The sequence below is a fragment of the Labrus mixtus genome, chromosome 13 (genome assembly GCF_963584025.1).
Source record: "Labrus mixtus chromosome 13, fLabMix1.1, whole genome shotgun sequence".
NCBI lineage: Eukaryota > Metazoa > Chordata > Actinopteri > Labriformes > Labridae > Labrus > Labrus mixtus.
In genome coordinates, this window is record NC_083624.1 from 10,575,651 (window position 1) to 10,596,405 (window position 20,755).

At 43.5% G+C, this 20,755-nt stretch overlaps 2 protein-coding genes across 5 annotated transcripts; one reads left to right on the forward strand and one right to left on the reverse strand.

Annotated features, from left to right (window-relative positions):
* Nucleotides 1–553: 553 nt before the first annotated feature.
* Nucleotides 554–15,408, reverse strand: armc8 (armadillo repeat containing 8). 2 transcript variants are annotated; one of them, XR_009675569.1, is made up of 23 exons: nt 15,127–15,408; nt 12,797–12,873; nt 11,482–11,553; nt 9,914–10,056; nt 9,697–9,794; nt 9,192–9,284; nt 9,008–9,088; nt 8,847–8,922; nt 8,672–8,762; nt 8,516–8,576; nt 8,229–8,429; nt 6,687–6,782; nt 6,478–6,560; nt 5,742–5,823; nt 5,552–5,638; nt 5,223–5,315; nt 4,987–5,136; nt 3,582–3,677; nt 3,243–3,338; nt 2,951–3,023; nt 2,424–2,517; nt 1,686–1,935; nt 554–1,580 (listed from the first exon to the last, which is right to left on the reverse strand). XR_009675569.1 is itself a non-coding variant. In XM_061053661.1 (22 exons), exons 1-22 carry the CDS (start codon nt 15,169–15,171, stop codon nt 1,902–1,904), a joined length of 2,022 nt encoding a protein of 673 aa, XP_060909644.1. In that variant the 5' UTR covers nt 15,172–15,408; the 3' UTR covers nt 554–1,901. The 2 variants fall into 2 exon arrangements, 1 of the variants encoding a protein (XP_060909644.1); XM_061053661.1 differs by having other exon boundaries at nt 554–1,935.
* A 250-nt stretch (nt 15,409–15,658) lies between these two features.
* Nucleotides 15,659–20,480, forward strand: dbr1 (debranching RNA lariats 1). Of its 3 annotated transcripts, none has more exons than XM_061053710.1 (9): nt 15,659–15,680; nt 16,815–17,029; nt 17,119–17,243; nt 17,331–17,411; nt 17,492–17,577; nt 17,664–17,888; nt 18,001–18,078; nt 18,164–18,309; nt 19,318–20,480. In XM_061053710.1, exons 2-9 carry the CDS (start codon nt 16,833–16,835, stop codon nt 20,072–20,074), a joined length of 1,695 nt encoding a protein of 564 aa, XP_060909693.1. In that variant the 5' UTR covers nt 15,659–15,680; nt 16,815–16,832; the 3' UTR covers nt 20,075–20,480. The 3 variants fall into 3 exon arrangements, with proteins under 3 accessions (XP_060909693.1, XP_060909691.1, XP_060909692.1); XM_061053708.1 differs by having other exon boundaries at nt 15,670–15,805; XM_061053709.1 differs by having other exon boundaries at nt 15,676–15,700.
* The last annotated feature ends 275 nt before the right edge of the window (nt 20,481–20,755 follow it).

Consider the following 20,755-nt stretch of genomic DNA (forward strand, 5'->3'; position numbering starts at 1 on the left):
ATATTTTTGTTTAAAATTTTAAAACACCAAAATCTCTCTTTTAAAAACCCTGAACACTGCTCCAAAGATACTTAAAAGTCTTGTCCAAGACTCTTGTAAACGCCAGAGGTAATATTTCATCTGCTTTCAAACACAAAAAAAGACGTTTGTCAACCTATTTTGAAAACTGCAGATGCAAGCAGCAGAAATTCACTTGCCGTGAACTGCAAGAAACACGTAAAGTTGCAGCATTTAAAAAGAATGAATACACTTTAAAAATATTTTTTCATTGTATGATGACGCAGAGGCGTGTTGTTTTTGGAGATGCTCTTTGCTTAGATTAAGAAACAGCTGCAAACTTCTTTTTATCCTATTTTCTTTTGCATTTAGATTTGGAAATATCTTGGCTTGTGTTGCGTCTTTAGAGAACCAGGGTCGTGCATGAAACTTAAATCAAGCATCCCTTAAGATGATAGAAAGAATTAATTAAAGTATGAGATGAGAATCAAACACTCCTCCACTCTTATTTAAAGCAAAACCAGACAGAGAGCAATAAGACACAACACAGAAGCAATTCTTCTTTAGGTCTGCATATATTTTTCAACGGTAACATTCATTCTATCAGCGTTTCAGTAAGGTGTCAAATGTCAGGGAACAACACTTTAGAAATATCCTGATGGAAAATTATAAGATCAAAAGGATGAAACACAAATCAGGGCCGGATTCTACTGCAGCCGCTGCTGATGCGGATGCACTCAGTGCCTCACCCTCCAGGGGCCACACTCACATGATTCTTCTTTTTTTTTTTTTCTTACATGCACTCTCGTCCTCGCTGGCTTCTCAAAACACATCATCAGAGAGAAAATAGGAGCTCTCATTTATCCCTTTTGACACACACAGACAGAAGGCGGAGGGGGCTGCAGCGAGTGCAGGAACAGCAGCAGCAGATATTCAACGAGGTGTGAGGACACATGCATCCTCTTATCTCTGTGTTCTGTGTACTCGGGCCTGTTAATTAGTAACCGGGCAGGTAAGAGGCAGCACTCTGGAACTACATTTTCCCATTGGGATTATAAGGATGTCAGACAGGAGTGAAGTGAAGGCTTCAGTGCACACAGAACCACAGCGAAAAACTGAACAGGAAGGAGCGTTACATTTCTTATTCTACTTCACCTCCACGGACCGTGAATGGGACCGCGGCGGATTCTCCTCAGAGTGCAGAGAAACGCGGATCAGAGGGAGTGAATGAAAACAAACAGAGGTTCAGGGGCAAAAATAAGAATCCAAAAATAGATATTTATGTTTATATTTATATATATTTATATATTTACGAGGTATGTATCCACAAAAAAAAAAGAAACACCCAAAATTTCAAAATAGGCAGTCCGTTTTTGTTTCTCCAAATGTGTCCTTGCTTTGCGACGCCTTAAGGAAATATTAATAGTAATATTAATTAAGAATTTTAAAAAAAAAAATAAAACTGGGAACTGTCCAACAGCCCTGCTCGTGTGACAAACCCTCGCAGTCAGGTTCTCTGAGACCAGAATCTCCTCCATTTAGGAGTCCAAAAGCACCGAGACGGAGGCGCCTGTTTCCAGCTGCTGCACTCCAAAAAAAACAAAAAGAAAGTTTGAAAATCACAAAGTCCCAAAAAGGAAAGAATTCACTTCATTGTTGAAAAGAAAAATTAAAGAACCCCTCCTAACCGTTGATTTCCCAACAGGTGAGCAGAACTGTTGAGGTGGTGCTAGTTGGAGGTGAGGGAGAGGTGAGGGGAGGCCAGCCACGGGTCCAAAGAGAGAAAACAAAAAAAAAAAAAAGGTGTCTTTGTGCAACAAAACAAGAATCAAATGGACCAGCAGCAGGTTTCCTCCCGACAATTGTTAGTGAGGCTGGCAGTCGAGGAGCTCCGTCCTCTGTCGTCACGCTAGGTACTGCTGCATCGCCGTCTTCGCCCTGAGAGAGTAAGAGACACCGTCAGTGCAACGTGTTGGCCCGAGTGTCAGAGCAAAGCAGCAAAGTGGCTCAAAAGTAGCTCAAGCTAACAGACAAGTAAGGCGGTTATCAACACGGCGTTTTATTTGTATAAGAGCAACATGTAAGATCGATCGGCGCCTTCTCTCTACCCTGCAGTGAGAATTTGAAATAGGGGAATGTGTTGACACGTACAGGAAAGAGATCGAGAGGGGGCATGTCGCTGCCTGTATTAAGAGAGGAGAGGAGAGGCGTGTGGAGATGAGAACGACCGCCATTTTTAAAACCTGGGTCGACTTCGATCCGGGTCGTTTCATAATCAGGGTCGTCATATAATCCGGGTCCTCTTATAGTCAGTAGTCTATAATCCGGGTTGTTTTACTATCGGGGTCGTCCGATATATTCAGGTCGGTACGGGTGAAACTGTCTGATGAGGATTTTGTGTTTAATAATTTGCTTTTCTTGCCCACCTGTCGCTGAGGTTGGGGTCGGAGGCCTGGGTGAGTTTGTGCAGGATGTCCACAAAGCCCATCTCCCTCAGCTTGTCCTGACGCTCCTGAGAACCTGCAGACAAAAGAAAGAGGTGAGGAGAATCATTCTTTGTTTGTGCTTGAATGAAAGCGGTCTGTTGTTCAGAGCGCCAAACTTAGTATAAAAATGTTTCACTTTAAGAAGAAATGCCTCGTTAGCGACCTGCTAGTTGTAATGCTAACTCAGCCAACGCTGCAGCTACAATCAAGAAGATGCCGCAAACCACCGCACACATGAAGACTTTTGTGGTTTCAGTATTTTAAAGAGGAAGGGGGGGGGGGGGTCACACTTTGGTCGCAGAAAAATCTCCAACTGACTTCTGTGACTAACGTGCATCAAATTATTGAGCTGGCGATAATTCCTAAACTCAAGCAAAGCTCCTGATGTTATTCCTACTTTGACACATTCCTCTTTCTTCACCCCAACCCTTCTTTACTCCTCCTTTAACAGACGTGCTGTCTCTTACCATCCTCCTCGTTCCAGATTAGGTTAGAGATGCAGAACGTGGCGGCGAGCTGCAGTTTCACATTCGAATGCCCCTGCAGGAACGGAAGAGTCAAAAAAAACATTACAAGCGAGGAAAACAGAACAAAAGAAACGCTCACACAAGATGTCCTAACACTAAAAGAGTTGTCTCCGGTATGTTCGACATACTGCATCCTCGGCTACTATGAGAATCGGTTTATAAGAAGACAAGATGTAAGAAGGGAAAAGGAGGCAGCAGAGAATTCGAACAGTTTGGTTCTATAAAGCCCTACCATGTAGTATTTGACTTTCTGGAGCATGTCGTCATTGGTCATGATGAGTTCCTTTGCTGTGTTGCCGTCTGCGATGTTGGCGAGGATGCACAGTGTCTGTTGGAGACCAAAAGAGAGTGACGTCACTGTTTTTATCTGACTCTGTCTGATCCGTTTCCATAAAACAACATCCCTGGACGCAGGAGGAAGACAGACCAGGAGCAGACAGACTGATAATATCAGCAGAATGTTATAAACTGCTCTTCTCTGCAATGCAGCTGCAGGATGAATTCTGCATGAAAACCATCATTAAGCATGAAGCAGAGGAGGGGGGGGGGTGGGGGGGGGGGGTTGTCTCACCTGCTCTTTGACCTCTATACTGTGCTCCGCCTCCAGGATGAGGGTCACGGCCTGCATGATCTGCTTCCCATGAGAGCTCATGATCTGGTCGATGTGCTGACAACACGAGAGAGCAGAGAATCAGTATGCATGCAGGATTTAAGATATCTGCAGAATTTATGCAAATTCAGCACATGTAGGAGCCCTGAATTAATATCTACAGAGAAGGTTAGAGAAGTGCGCAGCGTTCAAGGTTACTGCAGAAACTTTCTCTGCAACATGCCATTAAAGCCCTCGTGGGACATCTGACCGCAGCTCTGAACCGTTAAAGAAGCGACCTGCAAACCAACACAGTCTATTTATAGACCTGAAAGGGGTTTCACTTTATCCCTGAAGGTGATTTTTAGCTCTACAATGTTCTTCATGAAGCGGATTCAAACACAGCTCCTCCTCCTGTCATTCTTTTAGGAGATCTCTGAATCTGGCGATGTTGATGCAACATTATAATACTCTTTCTCTTCCAGATAGCAGCGTCTAAATCATTCGATCTCAGCGGCAGCAGCTGAGAGAAGAGCGTTAGATTTGACGGCACTGCTTCACAAACGACCGTCAGTGGATCTCAGCTGGAGCCAGGACGTGGACAAGGAAGTATTCAATCAAGTTCCCTCACACTGGAAGTTTTTATGAGGCAAACACTTTAAGGGGCGAGAATCAACCAAGGCTGGAAAAAACTTTCATTCCCCCCCCACCTCCCTCACTCTTTTCAAGAAAGGTGTCCTATCGCTACATCCGGTGTAAAGCATCTTGGTGCACAGTGCAGGTGTCTTTCCTATTTTCCACCTCACACAGTTGTAATTTACGCCAACGGCTCATGATGTTTAATTAGCAAATGAACGTGCACCCCCGTTAGCGACCCAGAGGTGTGTTTGTCTTAAAACAAGGTATGAATGCGCTTTCTGATCATTTCTGATGTTGTGGGAATGATTTCCGGTAACCATCAACATATTTCATACAGTGTCCTGTGTGTTTTCAGGGGCACAATAGAAGGAGAGAAGTTAAATGAGCCGGCTGGAGTTCAGTCTGTTTAAGAATAAAGGACTGAAATCCACCATGTAAAAAGCAACTCACCAGCCTGCAGGATCACCTGGATCGTTAAGGGAACGAGAGCTGCGACTCTGATTGGGTTCATTCATGTTACCCCCGAAAAAACCTTTGTGTTATCAAGCGACTTAATCCAACCTTTAACAGCTCTGCGCTCAGATTGTGCACCGCTTAACTGCCAAAATGTTGTCAGACACGCCCCAAATCACTTTGCACCACATGCTTAGGCGGCGTCAGAATATGGCCCCGTGTGTATCACTCGCTGTTTGTTAATAATGCTTTATGTAACTCAACATGCTTGTATCTGTGTGTGTGCGTCTCTCACAGGGCGTGTTGACAGCAGATTTCGCAGCAGGCCGAGCGTCTTCATCAGCACGTTGGTGTCGGGGTCTGACAGCAGGCGGAACAGCTGCTCTGTCCCCAAACACCGAACAATCTCCACCTTCACCTTCTGATCGGCCTGGAACGCCATGTTCTGAACACACGCAGGAGAAGAGAAACGATTACGCTCCTGAAGGGCGCACGTTTAAAGGCACTCCTTACTGTAGAAAATCATTTTACCATCAGGGCCCAGATCCCGTTGACCCTCAGAGCCGGACTGTCACTCTGGGTCAGACTGCATAGTAACTCGACCACCCCGGACTCCAGGATGGGCTGCAGAGACACAGGGAACAGTTCTTTAGAGTAAAGGGTGTGTGTGTGTGTGTGTGTGTGTGTGTGTGTGTTTGTTTGTTGATGTGTGTGTGTGAGAGAGAGAGAGAGCTGGTGTGTGTGTGTGTATTGTGTGTGTGTGTGTGTGTGTGAGAGTTGGTGTGTGTATTTATGTGTGTGTGTGAATGTGTGTGTGTGTACGCGTGTTTGTGTGCGCGTGTGTGTGTGTGTGTGTGTACCTCTTTGCTAGGAGAGAACTCCAGCAGTAGGTTGCATAGTGTGGAAGAAGCCATGACGAGGACTTCATCGGGAGCGTTCTGAAGCAGCTAAACACAAACACATCGATGAGTATTCATTTATCTAGTGTTGAGTATCAGTTTCTTCTACAGAGACAAACAGAGAGGTGCGCTTCATGCAGCCCACACCGACCTTCATGAGGGGTTTCCACACCGCGTGGTCGTGGAAGCTGGTCCTCAGCTGCTGCACGGACCGCGAGAGACTGTGAAGACACCTGGGTAAAAAATTAAATCAACAACATTCAGAGACACAAAAAGAGGAGAGTTGTACTGTATCTTGTGGACATTTCCAGCTACAGTTTCATTTTTATCATCCAGATTGGATATGATAATATAAATCGCAACAACTACCTGAAGACACTGACCTCGTCTTAGGTCACATATTCTGTAAAATCCACTTCACCATGTTTCTCTAACTCTAACATGTGTCTCTAGTCTGTCTACAAACCCCCCCAATGATGACAGAAGTCCATCCTCTCCGTCTTCTGCCTGCTCCACTTTTCAGAAAATGTGTGCTCAAACAGGCCGTTTGGAGATTCTCCCTTCATGACATCACAAAGGGCAGTAACCCCTCCCCCAGGTAGGTGACACTCCCACAGCTAGGTGTTTGTTCTGCCCTCTGAGTCTGCCTTCTCACCGTAAACAATAGGACATGAAGCGAGAAAGACCGAGACACCCAAGCACTTCCAGAGAAGGGGCGTGGTCAGACACAGCTCATTTACATTTAAAGGTACAGACACAGAAACAGCCTGTTCTGAGCAGGGCTGAAATAGAGGGGTTTATAGACATGATCAAATACAGGATCAGAGTGGATTTAGAACAAGAAACTTCACACATGTTTTGGGGAACTCTGAGACATTACAGCCTACCTGACAGCCGCCAAACGGACTTTGATGCTGGATTCTGATAGGCCGCTGACTATTCTGTCCATCATGTTCTCCGTCTCTGTGATCTGAAGAAGGAAAAACAAACAAACAAACAAATAAGGAGGATGGATCAGAATACAAACATGCATTTGCATTATTTTAAATGCAGACATATAAATGCAAATGAACGTATGAGGGGAAGGTAAGGTCACCTTTTTCCGGATGTCCTCGTCGTTGGAGCCTAGCGAGGCGTAGAGTTTGAAAGCAGCTTGCCTCAGCTCGTGTGCGTGCTTCAGGTCGTGGTCCAGCTGCAGAGGACAGAGAGGGCAGGCGATGAGGTGATGCAAACTTTCTGAATGTTTCTCTCCCTAATGATTGGGTCGATATATTTAATGCACTGATTCTAATTCTTATTGGCAGAAGAAAAAAGCTGCTGTTTACTACATTCAGAAAGGTTAACTCGATCACAGCTCATTATAAAAAAACAACAACGTCTGGATGCTATCTGGTAAAAATGATCCATTCTAATAACGCTCAGCCTCTAAATGGCTCATTAAGAAACTTAATCATGTTTAGCTTTTTTAGCGATACTCAAGTTTTCACTCTTGGGATTTAAATGTCTTTTTGTCCAACAAATTTTGGCTTTTGGTTTTTTCCATATTGTTTTGTACAAACATAAACAGTCTCTAGAGGATGAAACCAAAAGACCTCGATGAAATGAAAATGACATTTTCTAAGGTTGACATTTAGAAATGAAAGCCTCGGAAATTCAGTGCTGTTTCTGCACAAATTATGGATTGTCTGACTTTAATCGTCAGGTCAAAATTTAAGTTCCATTAAAACTAATGAGCACTCACACTCGGCCCACTCACACTGCTCCAGGACTAACCGGGTCTGAGAACGATGACCTCTTGTATTTATCGTCGTAATACAAAACATTCACGGACTTAGGTGATCATGAAGCGTGCTGAATTTACAACACAGGCAAACAAAAAAAAAAGGGGGTCGCTTAGTCATCATCAGAACACAAAGACAAAATACTGATTTGCAGCTTTACTGACATTGTGGCTTACTTTGAATAATTTTAGTCAGGTACAGCCAAGGCAGAGATCGTTTAGACATAACGTCCACGTCGTGTAGCCGTGCTTGTCCTCGTTCATGAGCAGCTGTACTTTGCTGAATCACACCTCTTCCATCTGTGCCAGACACAAAGAAGTATGCCGTGCTACTTGAGCACTGAGCGGAGGACTCACACTACTCGGACGAACCGGACTTCAGGGGTCAAACGTGCTCAGGTACGGTACAGACTACCTTGTGTGAGTGCACCCTGACGCTATGATCAATCTCTGCTTTGTTTTGTTTTTATGTGCTGATAATCAAATGTAAAATGAGTATTAATTACATTCTATAAGTTTTGAATGTGGAAGCAGAACTCCTGTTTTGCTGAAGAAAAACGAAAGCAACAGAGTCTCAGTGTTGTCCTCCGTACTGCTCTACTATAACAGCGTAGATGCTGCTCCACTGCTTTGATTCATTTCCTTCACTCTGGATTTGACGCTGTTGTTTTCTGCCATAAGTGATGCAGAGGACATTTTTAAATCCAGTTTGAGCTGCCAGCGCATCAAGACTCAGACACATCTGAAGAAATCTGACTCGAATCGCATTTCAAGCTATTTCTGAGTCTGAGTCTGGGATTGGTTTTACGACGCAGCGCGAACAAAGACTTTCCATGAAGAGTGCATTCTTAGGCTCACCCTCTTGATGTCAGTGATGGCCGACACAGAGCTCGGGTATTTGAAGTAGTCGGCCAACATGGCCACCAGGTGGTCCGTGGTGCTGGCGATCCTCTGCAGCTCCACGTCAGGCTCCATCAGGTAGGCTAGTGTCTCTGCACCCTCCACCCTCTCCTCCAGCAGGTGCTCTTTACTGCACATCCGCACGAGGCACGGCAGGGTCTGGAAGAAAAGTCACACACACACATTAATTAAGAGGAACCATTAATATGATAGAGGACAAATAAATGTCTTAAAGTGAGCCTTGCCTTTAGGACTATGCAGCTGTCGTCTGTTCTGATGGCACCCGCTCGACACATGTACGTTAGACTGCGACAGAAGAAGAAGAAGAGGACTCATATGAAGACAAAGACATACAGGAAATATATAATCATTACGGATTAAAACACTTAAATGTGACTCACCATTTGGCTGCCGTTAGCTGCATTTCAATAGGTTGATCCCGTTGCATCATTCTGACAAATACCTGAGAGAGCAGCTCGCCGTCCACCAGCACTGACGGGGAAAACACGGATAAACGGGTTAATAAGTGAAGCTCTTTTTAAAAGGAAACAGAGAAGAAGAAGATCATTTCCTCACCATTCACCAGTGTCATGGAGACCTGAGTGTTCTCATAGGCCAGGACTGAGAAACACTTTAACGCCTGCATCCGGACCTGCAGCAGCACGGAGGGTTCAAAAGAGAAAACTGAGTACCGCATGTGAAACGGTTGAACCATGAATATACACGCTCACATTTACCTTATAAGAAGGGGAGATAAGTAGAGGAGCAATGTTCTGGATGGCGCCGTGGTTGAAAAGAACCGTCTGGTGCTCTGGGGTCTGGAAACAACAAAAACAAAACGTCTATAAACAATGAACCTGCATCTGGCTTCTAGTATGATGGACTCCTCTGCATGTGAGCAGCAAAAGCACCAACAAATACCTTACAACAGTGGGAGAAGATCTGCGTGATGTACTCCTGCGTTCTCTGTGAGCGGCTTAGTAGCGACATTAGATGGGGGATCACAGTGGGGTCCTTGAAAGGACAAGATGGGTGAGTTAAATTTAGCCGTTCCATTTTGAAAATCACAAATGCAGACAGAACTGATGCTATCTGATTTATACATTTTTAAAGTAGTATGTAACTCTGACACCTAGTGTTTAAAATGGGTACTGCAGACTCCAGATTCTAAACATTGTAGAGAGCTGTCTCCCCCCGCCCCCTCCTCTCTAGAGTCGATGCTCCATGTGGTGGACACTGAAGCTTCAGTGTTTAGCCAGCTCTGCATCGGTCTGTAAACCTTTCTGCGTTGTAACCTCTCTCCATTTTTCAAAAGCATCTCCAATATTGATCCTAGTTTGAGCATGTTTCTGCTCATGTACATCTATGACTGCATAAATCATTTCAGAAATGCTGAGACGATGCATTCAAACACAAGATAACCTACAGTGTAGAGCAGCTGCACAGGGGTGACCGGACTGATGAAGACCGTTCTGAGACATCGAAGACAAGCTTCAATGAAGATCAGGTCTGGACAGAGGAGACCTGCATGGACAAAGCACAGGTGTTGTACAGTCTCTGCAAGTCACCCAACATTTGATCTGTGGCTTTGAGTATTTGCATGCATGATTATGTGTGTGCATGCGTGTGTGTGTGTTCCCAACCTTGGAGAAGGGCAGGGATGATGTGACAGTCCACCAGGGACTTGATGTTGTTCTCTGTGCCCATGGCCAGGCTGCCGAGCACTACGGCACACTCTGTCCGTAGCTCCAGACTGGAGGAGCTCTGCTGGAGCAGGTACAGTAACCTGGAACACACACACACACACACACACACACACACACACACACACACACACACACACACACACACACACACACACACACACACACACACACACACACACACACACACACACACACACACACACACACACACACACACACACACACACACACACACACACACACACACACACACACACACACACACACACACACACACACACACACACACACACACACACACACACACACACACACACACACACACACACACACACACACACACACACACACACACACACACACACACACACACACACACACACACACACACACACACACACACACACACACACACACACACACACACACACACACACACACACACACACACACACACACACACATACACACATACACACACACACACACACACACACACACACACACACACACACACACACACACACACACACACACACCAAAGCTCAGTTCTCCTACTTGCAGTGCTTTGCCCTGAGGGCCTTCATGTAACAAGGTGCAATGCCTGCGAGCAGCCACGACCTTAGCATCTCTTGCTGTATTCCTTCAGCTGTCCACTCTGGCTTAAATAAATATGACTGAATATGAACTCAGCAAAAGTCCCTGTCCATAAAGTCATTTGCACTCAGTTTTCAGCTGCTTATTCTCTGTTTGTAGTTTTGTAAGTAGTTTCCATTCAAAGATGGACTCTAGAAATCTGAGCTGACGTAGCCTCGTAGTAGATATTTGTGAACACCAACAACATCCTGAAGAATAGATTTTGCAGCTGTGAATACCAACAGAAGAACATTGCAGGGGATTTTGGCACATTTTTTGAAGAGCGCTACTCACATGTTTAGTATTATTAAAGGGGCGAAAATAAGGGACCGAAATAACGTTTTCAAACTTTTTTTGAGGAGTTTATAACATGAATCAAGCACCAGAGGAGGTTTGTGACCCTGTATAAACCAGCTCTATCAGAACGCTCCGTTTTGGTGTGTGTGTCTCTTTAAATGCAATGAGCCCCCCCTGAGTTTTCCCGGTAGACATCACTCCTCTGTAGCGGGACTAAAACTGCCGTACCTGCGCTAAAGTTTTGTTCTAGGCTGGGGGTGGAGTCCATGGGTGGAGATACCAGAGGAGGGGATGGAAATTGTTTTTACCAGAATCCCACTGTGACATCACAAGGAGAGCAAATTTGAAACGGAGCATTTTTCTCTGTGTTGTAAGACTTATGCAGACCACAAACAAAGGACTGGATGGGTTTATTTCACATTTTGTGTGTCAGTAAACACTCAGGTTACCCAAATATATGTTCAAAAACACAAAGTGGATTTTTCATAATATGTCCCCTTTAAAATGGTAGGATGTGAACTTTGGTAGAAGAAGAAGAAGAAGTGAGGCTTTACATTAGTGCGGGGACAAACCTTGGCACAGCTCCGAGGACGATCAGATTGGCCTTCTGCTTGTTGTTTCCTATGACGGCGTTCTTCATGTCACTGAAGTGAGACAAAAACACACCAATTAGGAACACTCATCTGAGGCAGCGCTGACAAATGAAGAAGATAACAGAAAAAGTGAAATATGACGTCATTCTGACACAACTTGAAACAGTCGTGTAACAGCTTAGCAACAGTACACACAAGTGAAGGAGAGGTGATGTTAGTGAAGATGAAAAAACAGTTTGACCTGTTGAGCAATGAGCAGCATAAATGAAACAACAACTATAAACCGACATGATACGCTGCAGGCTGTAAAGTCAGGAGTTATGTTTCTAAACTTCTGCAACAACACAGATTAAATAAAGGCACGTTATGTTTCCTTACAGATGCATTTCACTCAATGTTCTCTTTTGATAAACTTGATCAAACTGTTATCAGGCTGTTTTTGCAGAATGAGGGGCACTCTGCAGCACAGCAGAGGCTGGACTAGAAGTTATAGAGACACCAGGCAGGCAGGCAGAGAAGATTTACATCAAGCAGCTATAAGACGTGAATGAGCCTGTTCATTTGCATTCACTCATTTTGTTTTTGAATGCAGTGTTTCCTCTGCTCTGAAACTGCCCCGGCTGATATCGAATGGCAGGTGAGTGAGGCTAGTGGAAAAGTACAGCTGGAGCAGGCAGTCAAGTGAGTCAGGTGGAGCGGTACGAGCCGTAACCAGAGCTAGACTCCTCCGAAGTTAAAAATAACGATGAAATAGTCCGAGTCCAGGTCACAACGGTGAGACACGAGGTGAGAATGAGAGTGAGAGAGAGATATTAAGTCACACCGAGGAGTGAAACACATTTTGAAATAGAGCGTCACATGAAAGCCTGAGCATGTAAACACAGAGATCAACATCAACATCGACAGTGTTTATATACTGAATATATTCTAGATGTGATATTCAAATTTAGACTTTGATTTGCAAATGTATTCAAATAATTGCGAAAGAAAATCCAGCAACAACAGCTGTGAGAGTTCTGACACTTCAGCACAGAAACTGTATTAATCAAGAGAAGAAAGAAAACGATGAGTAAAGCCGCCGACTGTGCTGAATCACAGCGGCTGAATAAAGTTCACACCCCTGCAGGAAGCTGACTTCTGGACTAACAGGAGCACCAACCTTACAATCTGTAATCCTGACGGGACAAGCTGTTACCTGCTGCGAAACGATTCATTCTAACTCTGCATCGTCTCTCCCCGCCTTAACAAAGAGAGAACACAACACACACAGTACAGTAGGAGCTGACAGACTTACATGACGCCCTGCAGCACCTTCTGTGGGTCGGGGTCAAACAGTCTGTCGACATAATGGCGACTAGTGGCAGTGACTTCCTGCATGAGGACAGAGAAAAAAAAGAATGATTAGAGGCAATTGAGTGACATACATTTTCCAGCAAGACCGACAGAACCTCGACAAGCTGGATGAAGAGACACACATTAGACTTTCACCTCCTTAATAACCTGTTTTAATTTAGAGTGAATGAGAGAACAAAGCCGAGAATCAGAGTGAGAGAGCCTGTCAGAGAGTTTTCTGTGCATTATCGATCAGGGCCATTTCTTAACAAACAAGCAAAGACTTGTGTTCACAGAGCAACGGGGAAAAATGCATTTTAAACATCATATTTTTTGAGAAATTCGCCCACAGTGGATGGCTCTTTTCATTCCTAGACGTTAAGAGTCATGTGTACAGACACATACAGCAGCACCCACAGCAGGGCCCTTTAAAAGCTGTCATTGGCACCCAGGGGTTACATGTGACACCCGGAAACTTTGTTTATATCACGGATATCTAGCTTCAGCTACAACTTTCCACGTGATTCCAGGAGGTGGGGGGGGTGGGGGCCAAACCTCAGCCAGCTAATGTCATGCTGCTACTGTTTCTGGTATCTACACACTGCTGACAAGGTGTTCAGCACATTCTGTTTGTACCTGCACACACACCTGTCCTTTCAAATATGTGTTGTTTCTATCTGACCATAACAAAGTTTCATGAAACTAGAATATCGAGCTTCAATATGATACTAGAAAACATCAAACCACTACAGATGAGAAGTTCTATGTCTCAAATATTTGGTCATTTCTTGTTTTGGATTATCAAAAGTTGCCCGCTAACTCCTGCAGGAGCCACAGATCAGATTTCAACGCTTTGAGGGGCACGCTCATTAACCACTAGTCTACCACCTTTGGGACATTTTGTTTTTGTATTTATTTGTTTTTCTTTTTTAATTCAGTCATGTTGCAAATTGTCTTCGGTTGGGACCCCCGTGAAAGCGGGATGGTACGTCTCAAAGTGCTTAACATAATAAATAAATAAATAAGTAATAATTGTGACCTCAATATTAATCAAAATAACGTCTAATTTTGTTCACATGTAATAAATATAATTTAATTTTAATGTAATGCTGATATTGTGAGAACCCTGAATTTAGCAATTAATATTTTTCTCTCCTCTATTGACGTAGAAAATGTTAAAAAATACATGATATTTCCGGCTCTTAGAGAACGGAGCACAAAACACAATAATGATATCAATGAATTAATAAATAAAAGCAAAGAGGCTTCTCCTAATTATTCTAAGGTGTCAATAATGTTCAGTAATTGTTTATGCTGTTTTATTTAAAATGAAAATTCTCTCATTCCTGCCAACAAAGCTTACTGAATTTAAATGACTTTTCCTGCATTTTTAAATAACTGTAAACAATAAATATCCTAATAATTAGCTACCAAGGACTTCTACCTTTTTCTCTCCTTAATTGAAGTAGAAAATGTAAAACAACATAAGATTTTTGATTTGAATCAGGCTCTGAGAGAAAGAAGCACAAAACACAAAAATAACAACACTAAAAATACAAGAAATAAATAAAGAATATATAAATATATTAATAAAGAGGCTAAGTGGATTCTTCTCGTATTTCTAAATTTTCTAAATTGTATTTTAAATAATTTACTCTATGAATATATAAAAATACGGAAAAATGAATTAAGTATTCAACATTAGTTTTTTTTCATTCATTATGGTTGAAAAAATGTAATTTAAGATTTTAGATTTAGTATCAATGAGTTACTTTAGCTTCGCTAGCTTATCACGAATGCTAGTGGTAGGCTAACGTAAATGAAAAGCATAACTCTTATCTATATTACCAAGGTAAACTTTGCTGCTGCAATTAGCATGCTTATAATAGCACTCAAATGCTTTTCCAGGACGGCGCAGTGTCTTTAACACGCGTTGCTATCTTGTAAACGGTGACAGAACTCACACTTTTAGCATTTAGCTGCTAACTCATACCGAGTGACACTGACAGGTACCTCGGTGGTTTGATTCTGTTTTATCAACACACCGACGGGGCGGACGGGGGAAATCAATCGCGTGATCAGAACGTTCCCGCCCACCCGGACGACGCCGGGATGTAAAACGATCTGGTCCTCAGTTACAGCGCTACATGTTAGCTCGCTGGGCTAACAGAGGACATAAGCCCCTCTGCAGCTTCTACACATGACTGATCAAACGATGTAAACCACTCGCTTTCGGATCGGGCACATTGTACGTGTGATAATGCCACTTGAAACCATGAGAGGGACACTCACAGACAGCACACTGATGCGGAGAGGGGCCTCCAGCAAGCACGCCATCTCTTGTCCCCCGGATTGAGCGCCCCAATCGGCGCAGCACTTTGCAGACACTCCGCCCCCCCCAGAGCAGCTGTGAGCGGCTTTTAAAAAAGTAACTGCGGCTTAAATCACGCAGCTCCGAGGAAGCGTAAGAATAAAAAAACAGTTATTAAAGCTCCTCTGTGGGCGCAGCAGTAACAAAAACACAACACCGCTAACTTGGTGAGCAGGCTGTCAGACAGTGGATTTGTCAATGAGGTAAATTTTGTTTATAAACGTGACGTAGGTGATGTTTCGCTGAGTCAGATTCGATACAAACATTTTAATCCACAGGGGACCACGTAATGAATGCACAAATATACGATAGAGTACAGACAAAGAAACAGATATTATTATGCTTCATTATTTAAAAAAACAAACATCCGCACGTTAAAAAAAAACTCTCTTAATAAATGTTTGGAATCTGCCGCTCGTGATCCAAAAATAGGCTTGGTGACATTCTGCGCATGCGCTTGAACAGCAGACGCGAGGTGGGAAAATTCATTCTGTGGTTCTTGTGCTAGCTTGAGACTCAAACATGCATTTCAGAGCACTTCTGTAACAAAACGAGGGGGGAAACTAGACACACGGACCCTCATTTTACTCATTCGTCTCCGTAAGTTGCCTAGATCATGTATTTGAAATGAGGTTTAGAGTTTGCTTTAACACGTAACGTAGGATAGCTAGTTAGCCCTGTTAGCATGTTCTGTTATTATTACTTTGATATGATACTAGTAATAACCAAACGATAATGATACATGTTAATATACCACGGTAATTAAAAATTAAAAGTTCTAGGCACCCAATATCGGTTTATTTCTCTTTTTCAATTGTTAAATATTGTCAGAATTGCACAAATACTTTGGAAACTTTACTTCATCTCGTGGTAACTTTTGTTAAAATGTTTACGGTGGCCTTGAAGGTCAACTGCGAAAATATTTAATGAGACACGAATAAACCTTTAACTTAGAGCAAAACATAATCATTGACCATGCTTCAGAAACTGACATTTATAAAAAAATAAATAGAATAATAATAAGTAAGTAGTAATAATAATAAATAGACATTTTCCTTCTGGACAGCTTGTATTTAACAATAACATATGGATGATGTATAATGATATATGTTATTGTATCCTTGGCACAGGGTTTAGATGATTTCCTTGTAACTTTGGTAACCCCTCTCCGAGTCCGGTTGTGTTTTGGGTGGGGGTGTATATCCATGGGTTGGGTTGAAACAATTGACGTAATGAATGTCATGAAATGTTTTTGTGTTTTGTGAAATGATTCTGCGTTAATTTGAATGTTTTTACAGTTTGACCTTTCAGTGCCACCATAAACATATGACTGAGAAGCTTCAGTACATTTTGATGGTATCAATAATTAAAATAACAGAGATTGTTCCATTTATTCCATTTATCGAAAAGCAAGTGTTGAAATGTTTGCGTTAGGATCAGCCTGGTATGCTCTCACACACAGGAATCCGACATAACTGCCGTTAATGTTACTCTCATTCTTGTCACAAGCACCTTGATGCGGAGTCATGAAGTGGTGACACATGTTTTTGTATTGAAAGAGTAGCATTGTACACCAGCCCTTACTGTGATTTTCTCCATGAATCCTCAGCTTACCTGATTGTGCAGCATGAAGATTGCAGTGGAAGGTTGTTGTCATGGGGAGCTGGACAAGATCTATGAGACAATCGGCTATCTGGAGAAGAAGGAAGGTGTAAAAGTGGACCTTCTGCTCTGCTGTGGAGACTTCCAGGCAGTTCGAAATGAAGGAGACATGAAGTGCATGGCAGTACCGGCCAAGTACAGAACAATGCAGACATTTTACAAGTCAGTTCTTTGTTTATTCATGTAAATTCGGTGCATCATAATAGGTGGGAGCATTCAAAAACTTACATGTTGCTGTATTTCTTTTGCAGATACTATTCAGGAGAAAAGAAGGCTCCAGTCCTGACCATCTTCATAGGAGGGAACCATGAGGCCTCCAACCACCTGCAGGAGCTGCCTTATGGAGGCTGGGTGGCCCCCAATATTTATTATCTGGGTAGGGACCAGCAGACAATAGAAGTAATTATTCTCTCCACCTGTCTGTCTCTTACTACCAAGTTCTGACTCTGCCCTATTCCCCCAGGTTACGCTGGTGTTGTTCGTTACAGGGGGGTTAGAATCGGTGGCTTATCTGGAATCTTTAAATCACACGACTTCAGAAAAGGTGAGATTTTGTGACGTCTAAGAGTTTTAACAATTCGAACAAACTCTCAGTATGTTTACCTGAAATCTGTGCTCTTTAAGGTCACCATGAATGTCCTCCTTACAATCCCGATACACTCCGAAGTGTTTACCACATCCGAAATATTGAGGTGTTCAAATTAAAGCAGGTAAATATCACAGAGTAATCCTGCTCTCTTTAACCCACCGTCAAAACATTTGACTGTTTTCATTCATAAATATCATTTCCACAAAGATCCAGATGCCCATAGACATTGTCATGAGCCATGACTGGCCTCGTGGAATCTACCACTATGGGAGTACAGGGGAGCTGTTGCGAAAGAAGAAGTTCCTGCGACAGGAAGTGGAGTCCAACACTCTGGGGAGTCCCGCTGCTGAGGAGCTCCTGGCTCACCTCCAGCCCAGCTACTGGTTCTCTGCACATCTGCACGTCAAATTTGCTGCTGTTATGCAGCATCGGGTGAGGGTTAGAGGCTTGTTGCTGTATTTCTTTTGATTGTGATTTTAAACATTTTAGGTACTTGATATATCGATGTATTACTCTTAATCAGTGTGAACTCTCCTCTTTTCAGCCTAAAGGTAACTCGGCGCCACGTGTAACTAAATTCCTGTCCCTGGATAAATGTCTGCCCTACAGGGAGTTCTTACAGGTAGGAGAAAGTTTTGTTGTTAAATTTACACAATATAGTTTAATGTGAGTACTTCTAAACTATCACACTTACACTTGTGCTGCAGATTGTGGATGTGCCAGAGAGAGCGGGTTCATCTGAAGGACTTGAGTACGATCCAGAGTGGCTCGCTATCCTGAAGGCCACCAACAGTCTGCAAAGGATCACCCCTCACCCCTGGAATATCCCAGAGAATAATGGCCTTCACGAACGGTACACACACATATATGTAAACATACAAACACAGCAGGGTTCCTACGGTCATACTGTTCTGTAGTAATGTGTGAATATTGTAAAAACTTAAAGGAGTAATATGTAACTCTGACACCTAGTGTTTAAAACGGGTACTGCAGTCCCATTTCTAAACATTGTAGAGAGCTGTCTCCCCCTCCTCTCTAGGGTCGATGCTCACGCAGGTTGCCATGTGGTGGACACTGAAGCTTCAGTGTTTATCCAGCTCTGCATCGGTCTGTAAACCTTTCTGCGTTCTAACCTCTCTCCATTTTTCAAAAGCATCTCCAATATTGATCCTAGTTTGAGCACGTTTCTGCTCGTGGAGCTTATTAGAAACATGCAGAGGCTTTTTAGGTCGGGTACAATCACTTCTATCTGAACCAGTTCTCTCGCCCGCTTCCATCGCTGCAACACCTGTTGGTTTGACCTGATAACTGGTCTCATATCTGGCAAACTGAGGGGCGTCCAAAACGGCCGTGTGGGGGTGCCTTAAAAGCGCCTACCTTCTCTGGTCCAAACAAATCCAGAGCATTCAGGACCAGAATCTAAAGTTAGAAGGAGGACATACTGACTGCTGCATTGTTGTCAGAGAAGCCAGCACTTCAACATAGCATGTTTCCTTAATGTCTGATCATATAGTAAGGTCACTTTATCATTTCACTCACTACACATCTCACTGATTGAACCTTTTAGTTTATAATTAAAATTTAGTTTATTACAATTTTTTTTTTACAAATTATAATTTGTATTTCTATTTGAGATGTTGTCCGTACAAAAACAGTAAAAATCCTCTAAATTACATTTACATAAAAGTAATGTTTTTCTGATGAGGTCTTCATCGTGCTGTAGTTTATAGTTTGCACTAAACTTTAGTTCACCATCTACAACTATCTCCCATAAGACGAGCTTCAAATGGAGAGTTTCATACTCAGCTGTGAGGGTTGTCTTCTTGCCGTCTTTTGTAACACGGATTATTCTGACCATCAGGTGGGACTTCAGAGCTTCAGAAGCTGACATGATGCAGGTTGTGGAGGACTTTAGCGGTGACCTCGCCATTCCAGACAACTTCAGCCGGACTGTGCCCGCCTATGACCCTAACAAACCCCAACCCCACGCCGCGCCCAGCTGCAGCACCAACCCACAAACCACCGAGCTCTGCGCCACATTAGGACTCACAGATCTCTACGCCCTGGTCACCCAGGGAGGGGACGTTCAGGGCAGCACTGCAAGAGACGAGGACGATGAAGACAGACGCAGTGTAGGGAGCGCAGACGAACCCAGCGAGTACCCAACTGACACTTCAGGATTGTCGAATTCGTTTAACCCTGATGAGATCACGATAGAGGACGAGTGGGAGGAAGAGGGGGAGGAGGGGGAGGGGGAGGGTAACTCAAAAGCAGAAATAAAGGGAGATAAGCTCCCTGACGTAGCTGCAGGTGACACCTGCACGCCGAGTCGTTTGGTTCTACCTAAACCCAAATCGGATTTCTCCCCAAAATCTCTGCCCGACCTCATGAACCTCCCCCCTCCCTCCCACTCCACCCCTGCACTCTCCCACGCTCACCCTGCAGCAGAGAAGGAGGGATGCTGCGAGGGCGAGGAAGAGGATGCTGCGTCCGTACGTATCCTGAAACGTAACAGCGATGAGAGTGGAGAGCCGGGCAGCGGAGGGACGACTCCCCGAATCAAACGCAGGAACCAGGTCATCTATACGGCGGTGGAGGATGAGGAGGGGGAGGATTAGAAGGCCGGGTGAGACGAGGAGGTAAAGACTCAGAGGGTAGATTCTACTTAATTTGATAAAATCGATCAACTAGTTTATCCTTTACGTTTCAGCCTTTATAAAGAAAAACACAGAGAGGTGTGGCGTTGTTAAACTGGACATGAAAATGTAATTCTGGATTAATTTTCTAAAGAAAGGTAGTTTAAATGTTGTCTCTTTGTTTCATATGATTTTAAATCAAACAAAGGAGATGTTCGGGATCAGATGTTCTGAGTTTCTTTTTTTATTTTTGTACCTCTAACTTCAAGACATATGCGTTGGTAAATCTGCTTTAAATAAAAACATGAATGAGTCCAAACATCGCTGTATAGCCGTTTGCAAACCCCCCACCAGCTCCAGGATTCAATAAAACATGGCTGCTTATTTACCTCTTTGTTTGTCTTATCCAGTGCACAAGTCAGAAGAGAGGCGAGCAACCGTCATCCTGCACTCGACGCATCATTCACAGCTATAGAGCTCAACATTGACCGCCCCCATTTTTTTGGCGGCTCTGGTCCCAGGAGTAAATTTCCTCGCTAAAATCCTCCATTGACATTTCATAAAATAACCATGACAACCAGCTACCTGAATACTCGTGAATATAGTACTTTTAATTTGGTGCCAAAAGCGGCATCGAAAAACGATTGAAGGTACAAGACTACA

What these genes read in the sequence shown, in the direction of transcription:
- armc8 (XM_061053661.1), bottom strand. Translation starts at nt 15,171, where the DNA reads ATGGCGTGCTTGCTGGAGGCCCCTCTCCGCATCAGTGTGCTGTCT. An exon ending in TTATCTCCCCTTCTTATAAG is followed by an intron (nt 8,923 to 9,007) that starts GTAAATGTGAGC and finishes GTGCTGCTGCAG; the next exon opens with GTCCGGATGCAGGCGTTAAA. An exon ending in TGTGGAAACCCCTCATGAAG is followed by an intron (nt 5,639 to 5,741) that starts GTCGGTGTGGGC and finishes GTTTGTGTTTAG; the next exon opens with CTGCTTCAGAACGCTCCCGA.
- dbr1 (XM_061053710.1), top strand. Translation starts at nt 16,833, where the DNA reads ATGAAGATTGCAGTGGAAGGTTGTTGTCATGGGGAGCTGGACAAGATC. An exon ending in ATCACACGACTTCAGAAAAG is followed by an intron (nt 17,412 to 17,491) that starts GTGAGATTTTGT and finishes GTGCTCTTTAAG; the next exon opens with GTCACCATGAATGTCCTCCT. An exon ending in AATAATGGCCTTCACGAACG is followed by an intron (nt 18,310 to 19,317) that starts GTACACACACAT and finishes TCTGACCATCAG; the next exon opens with GTGGGACTTCAGAGCTTCAG.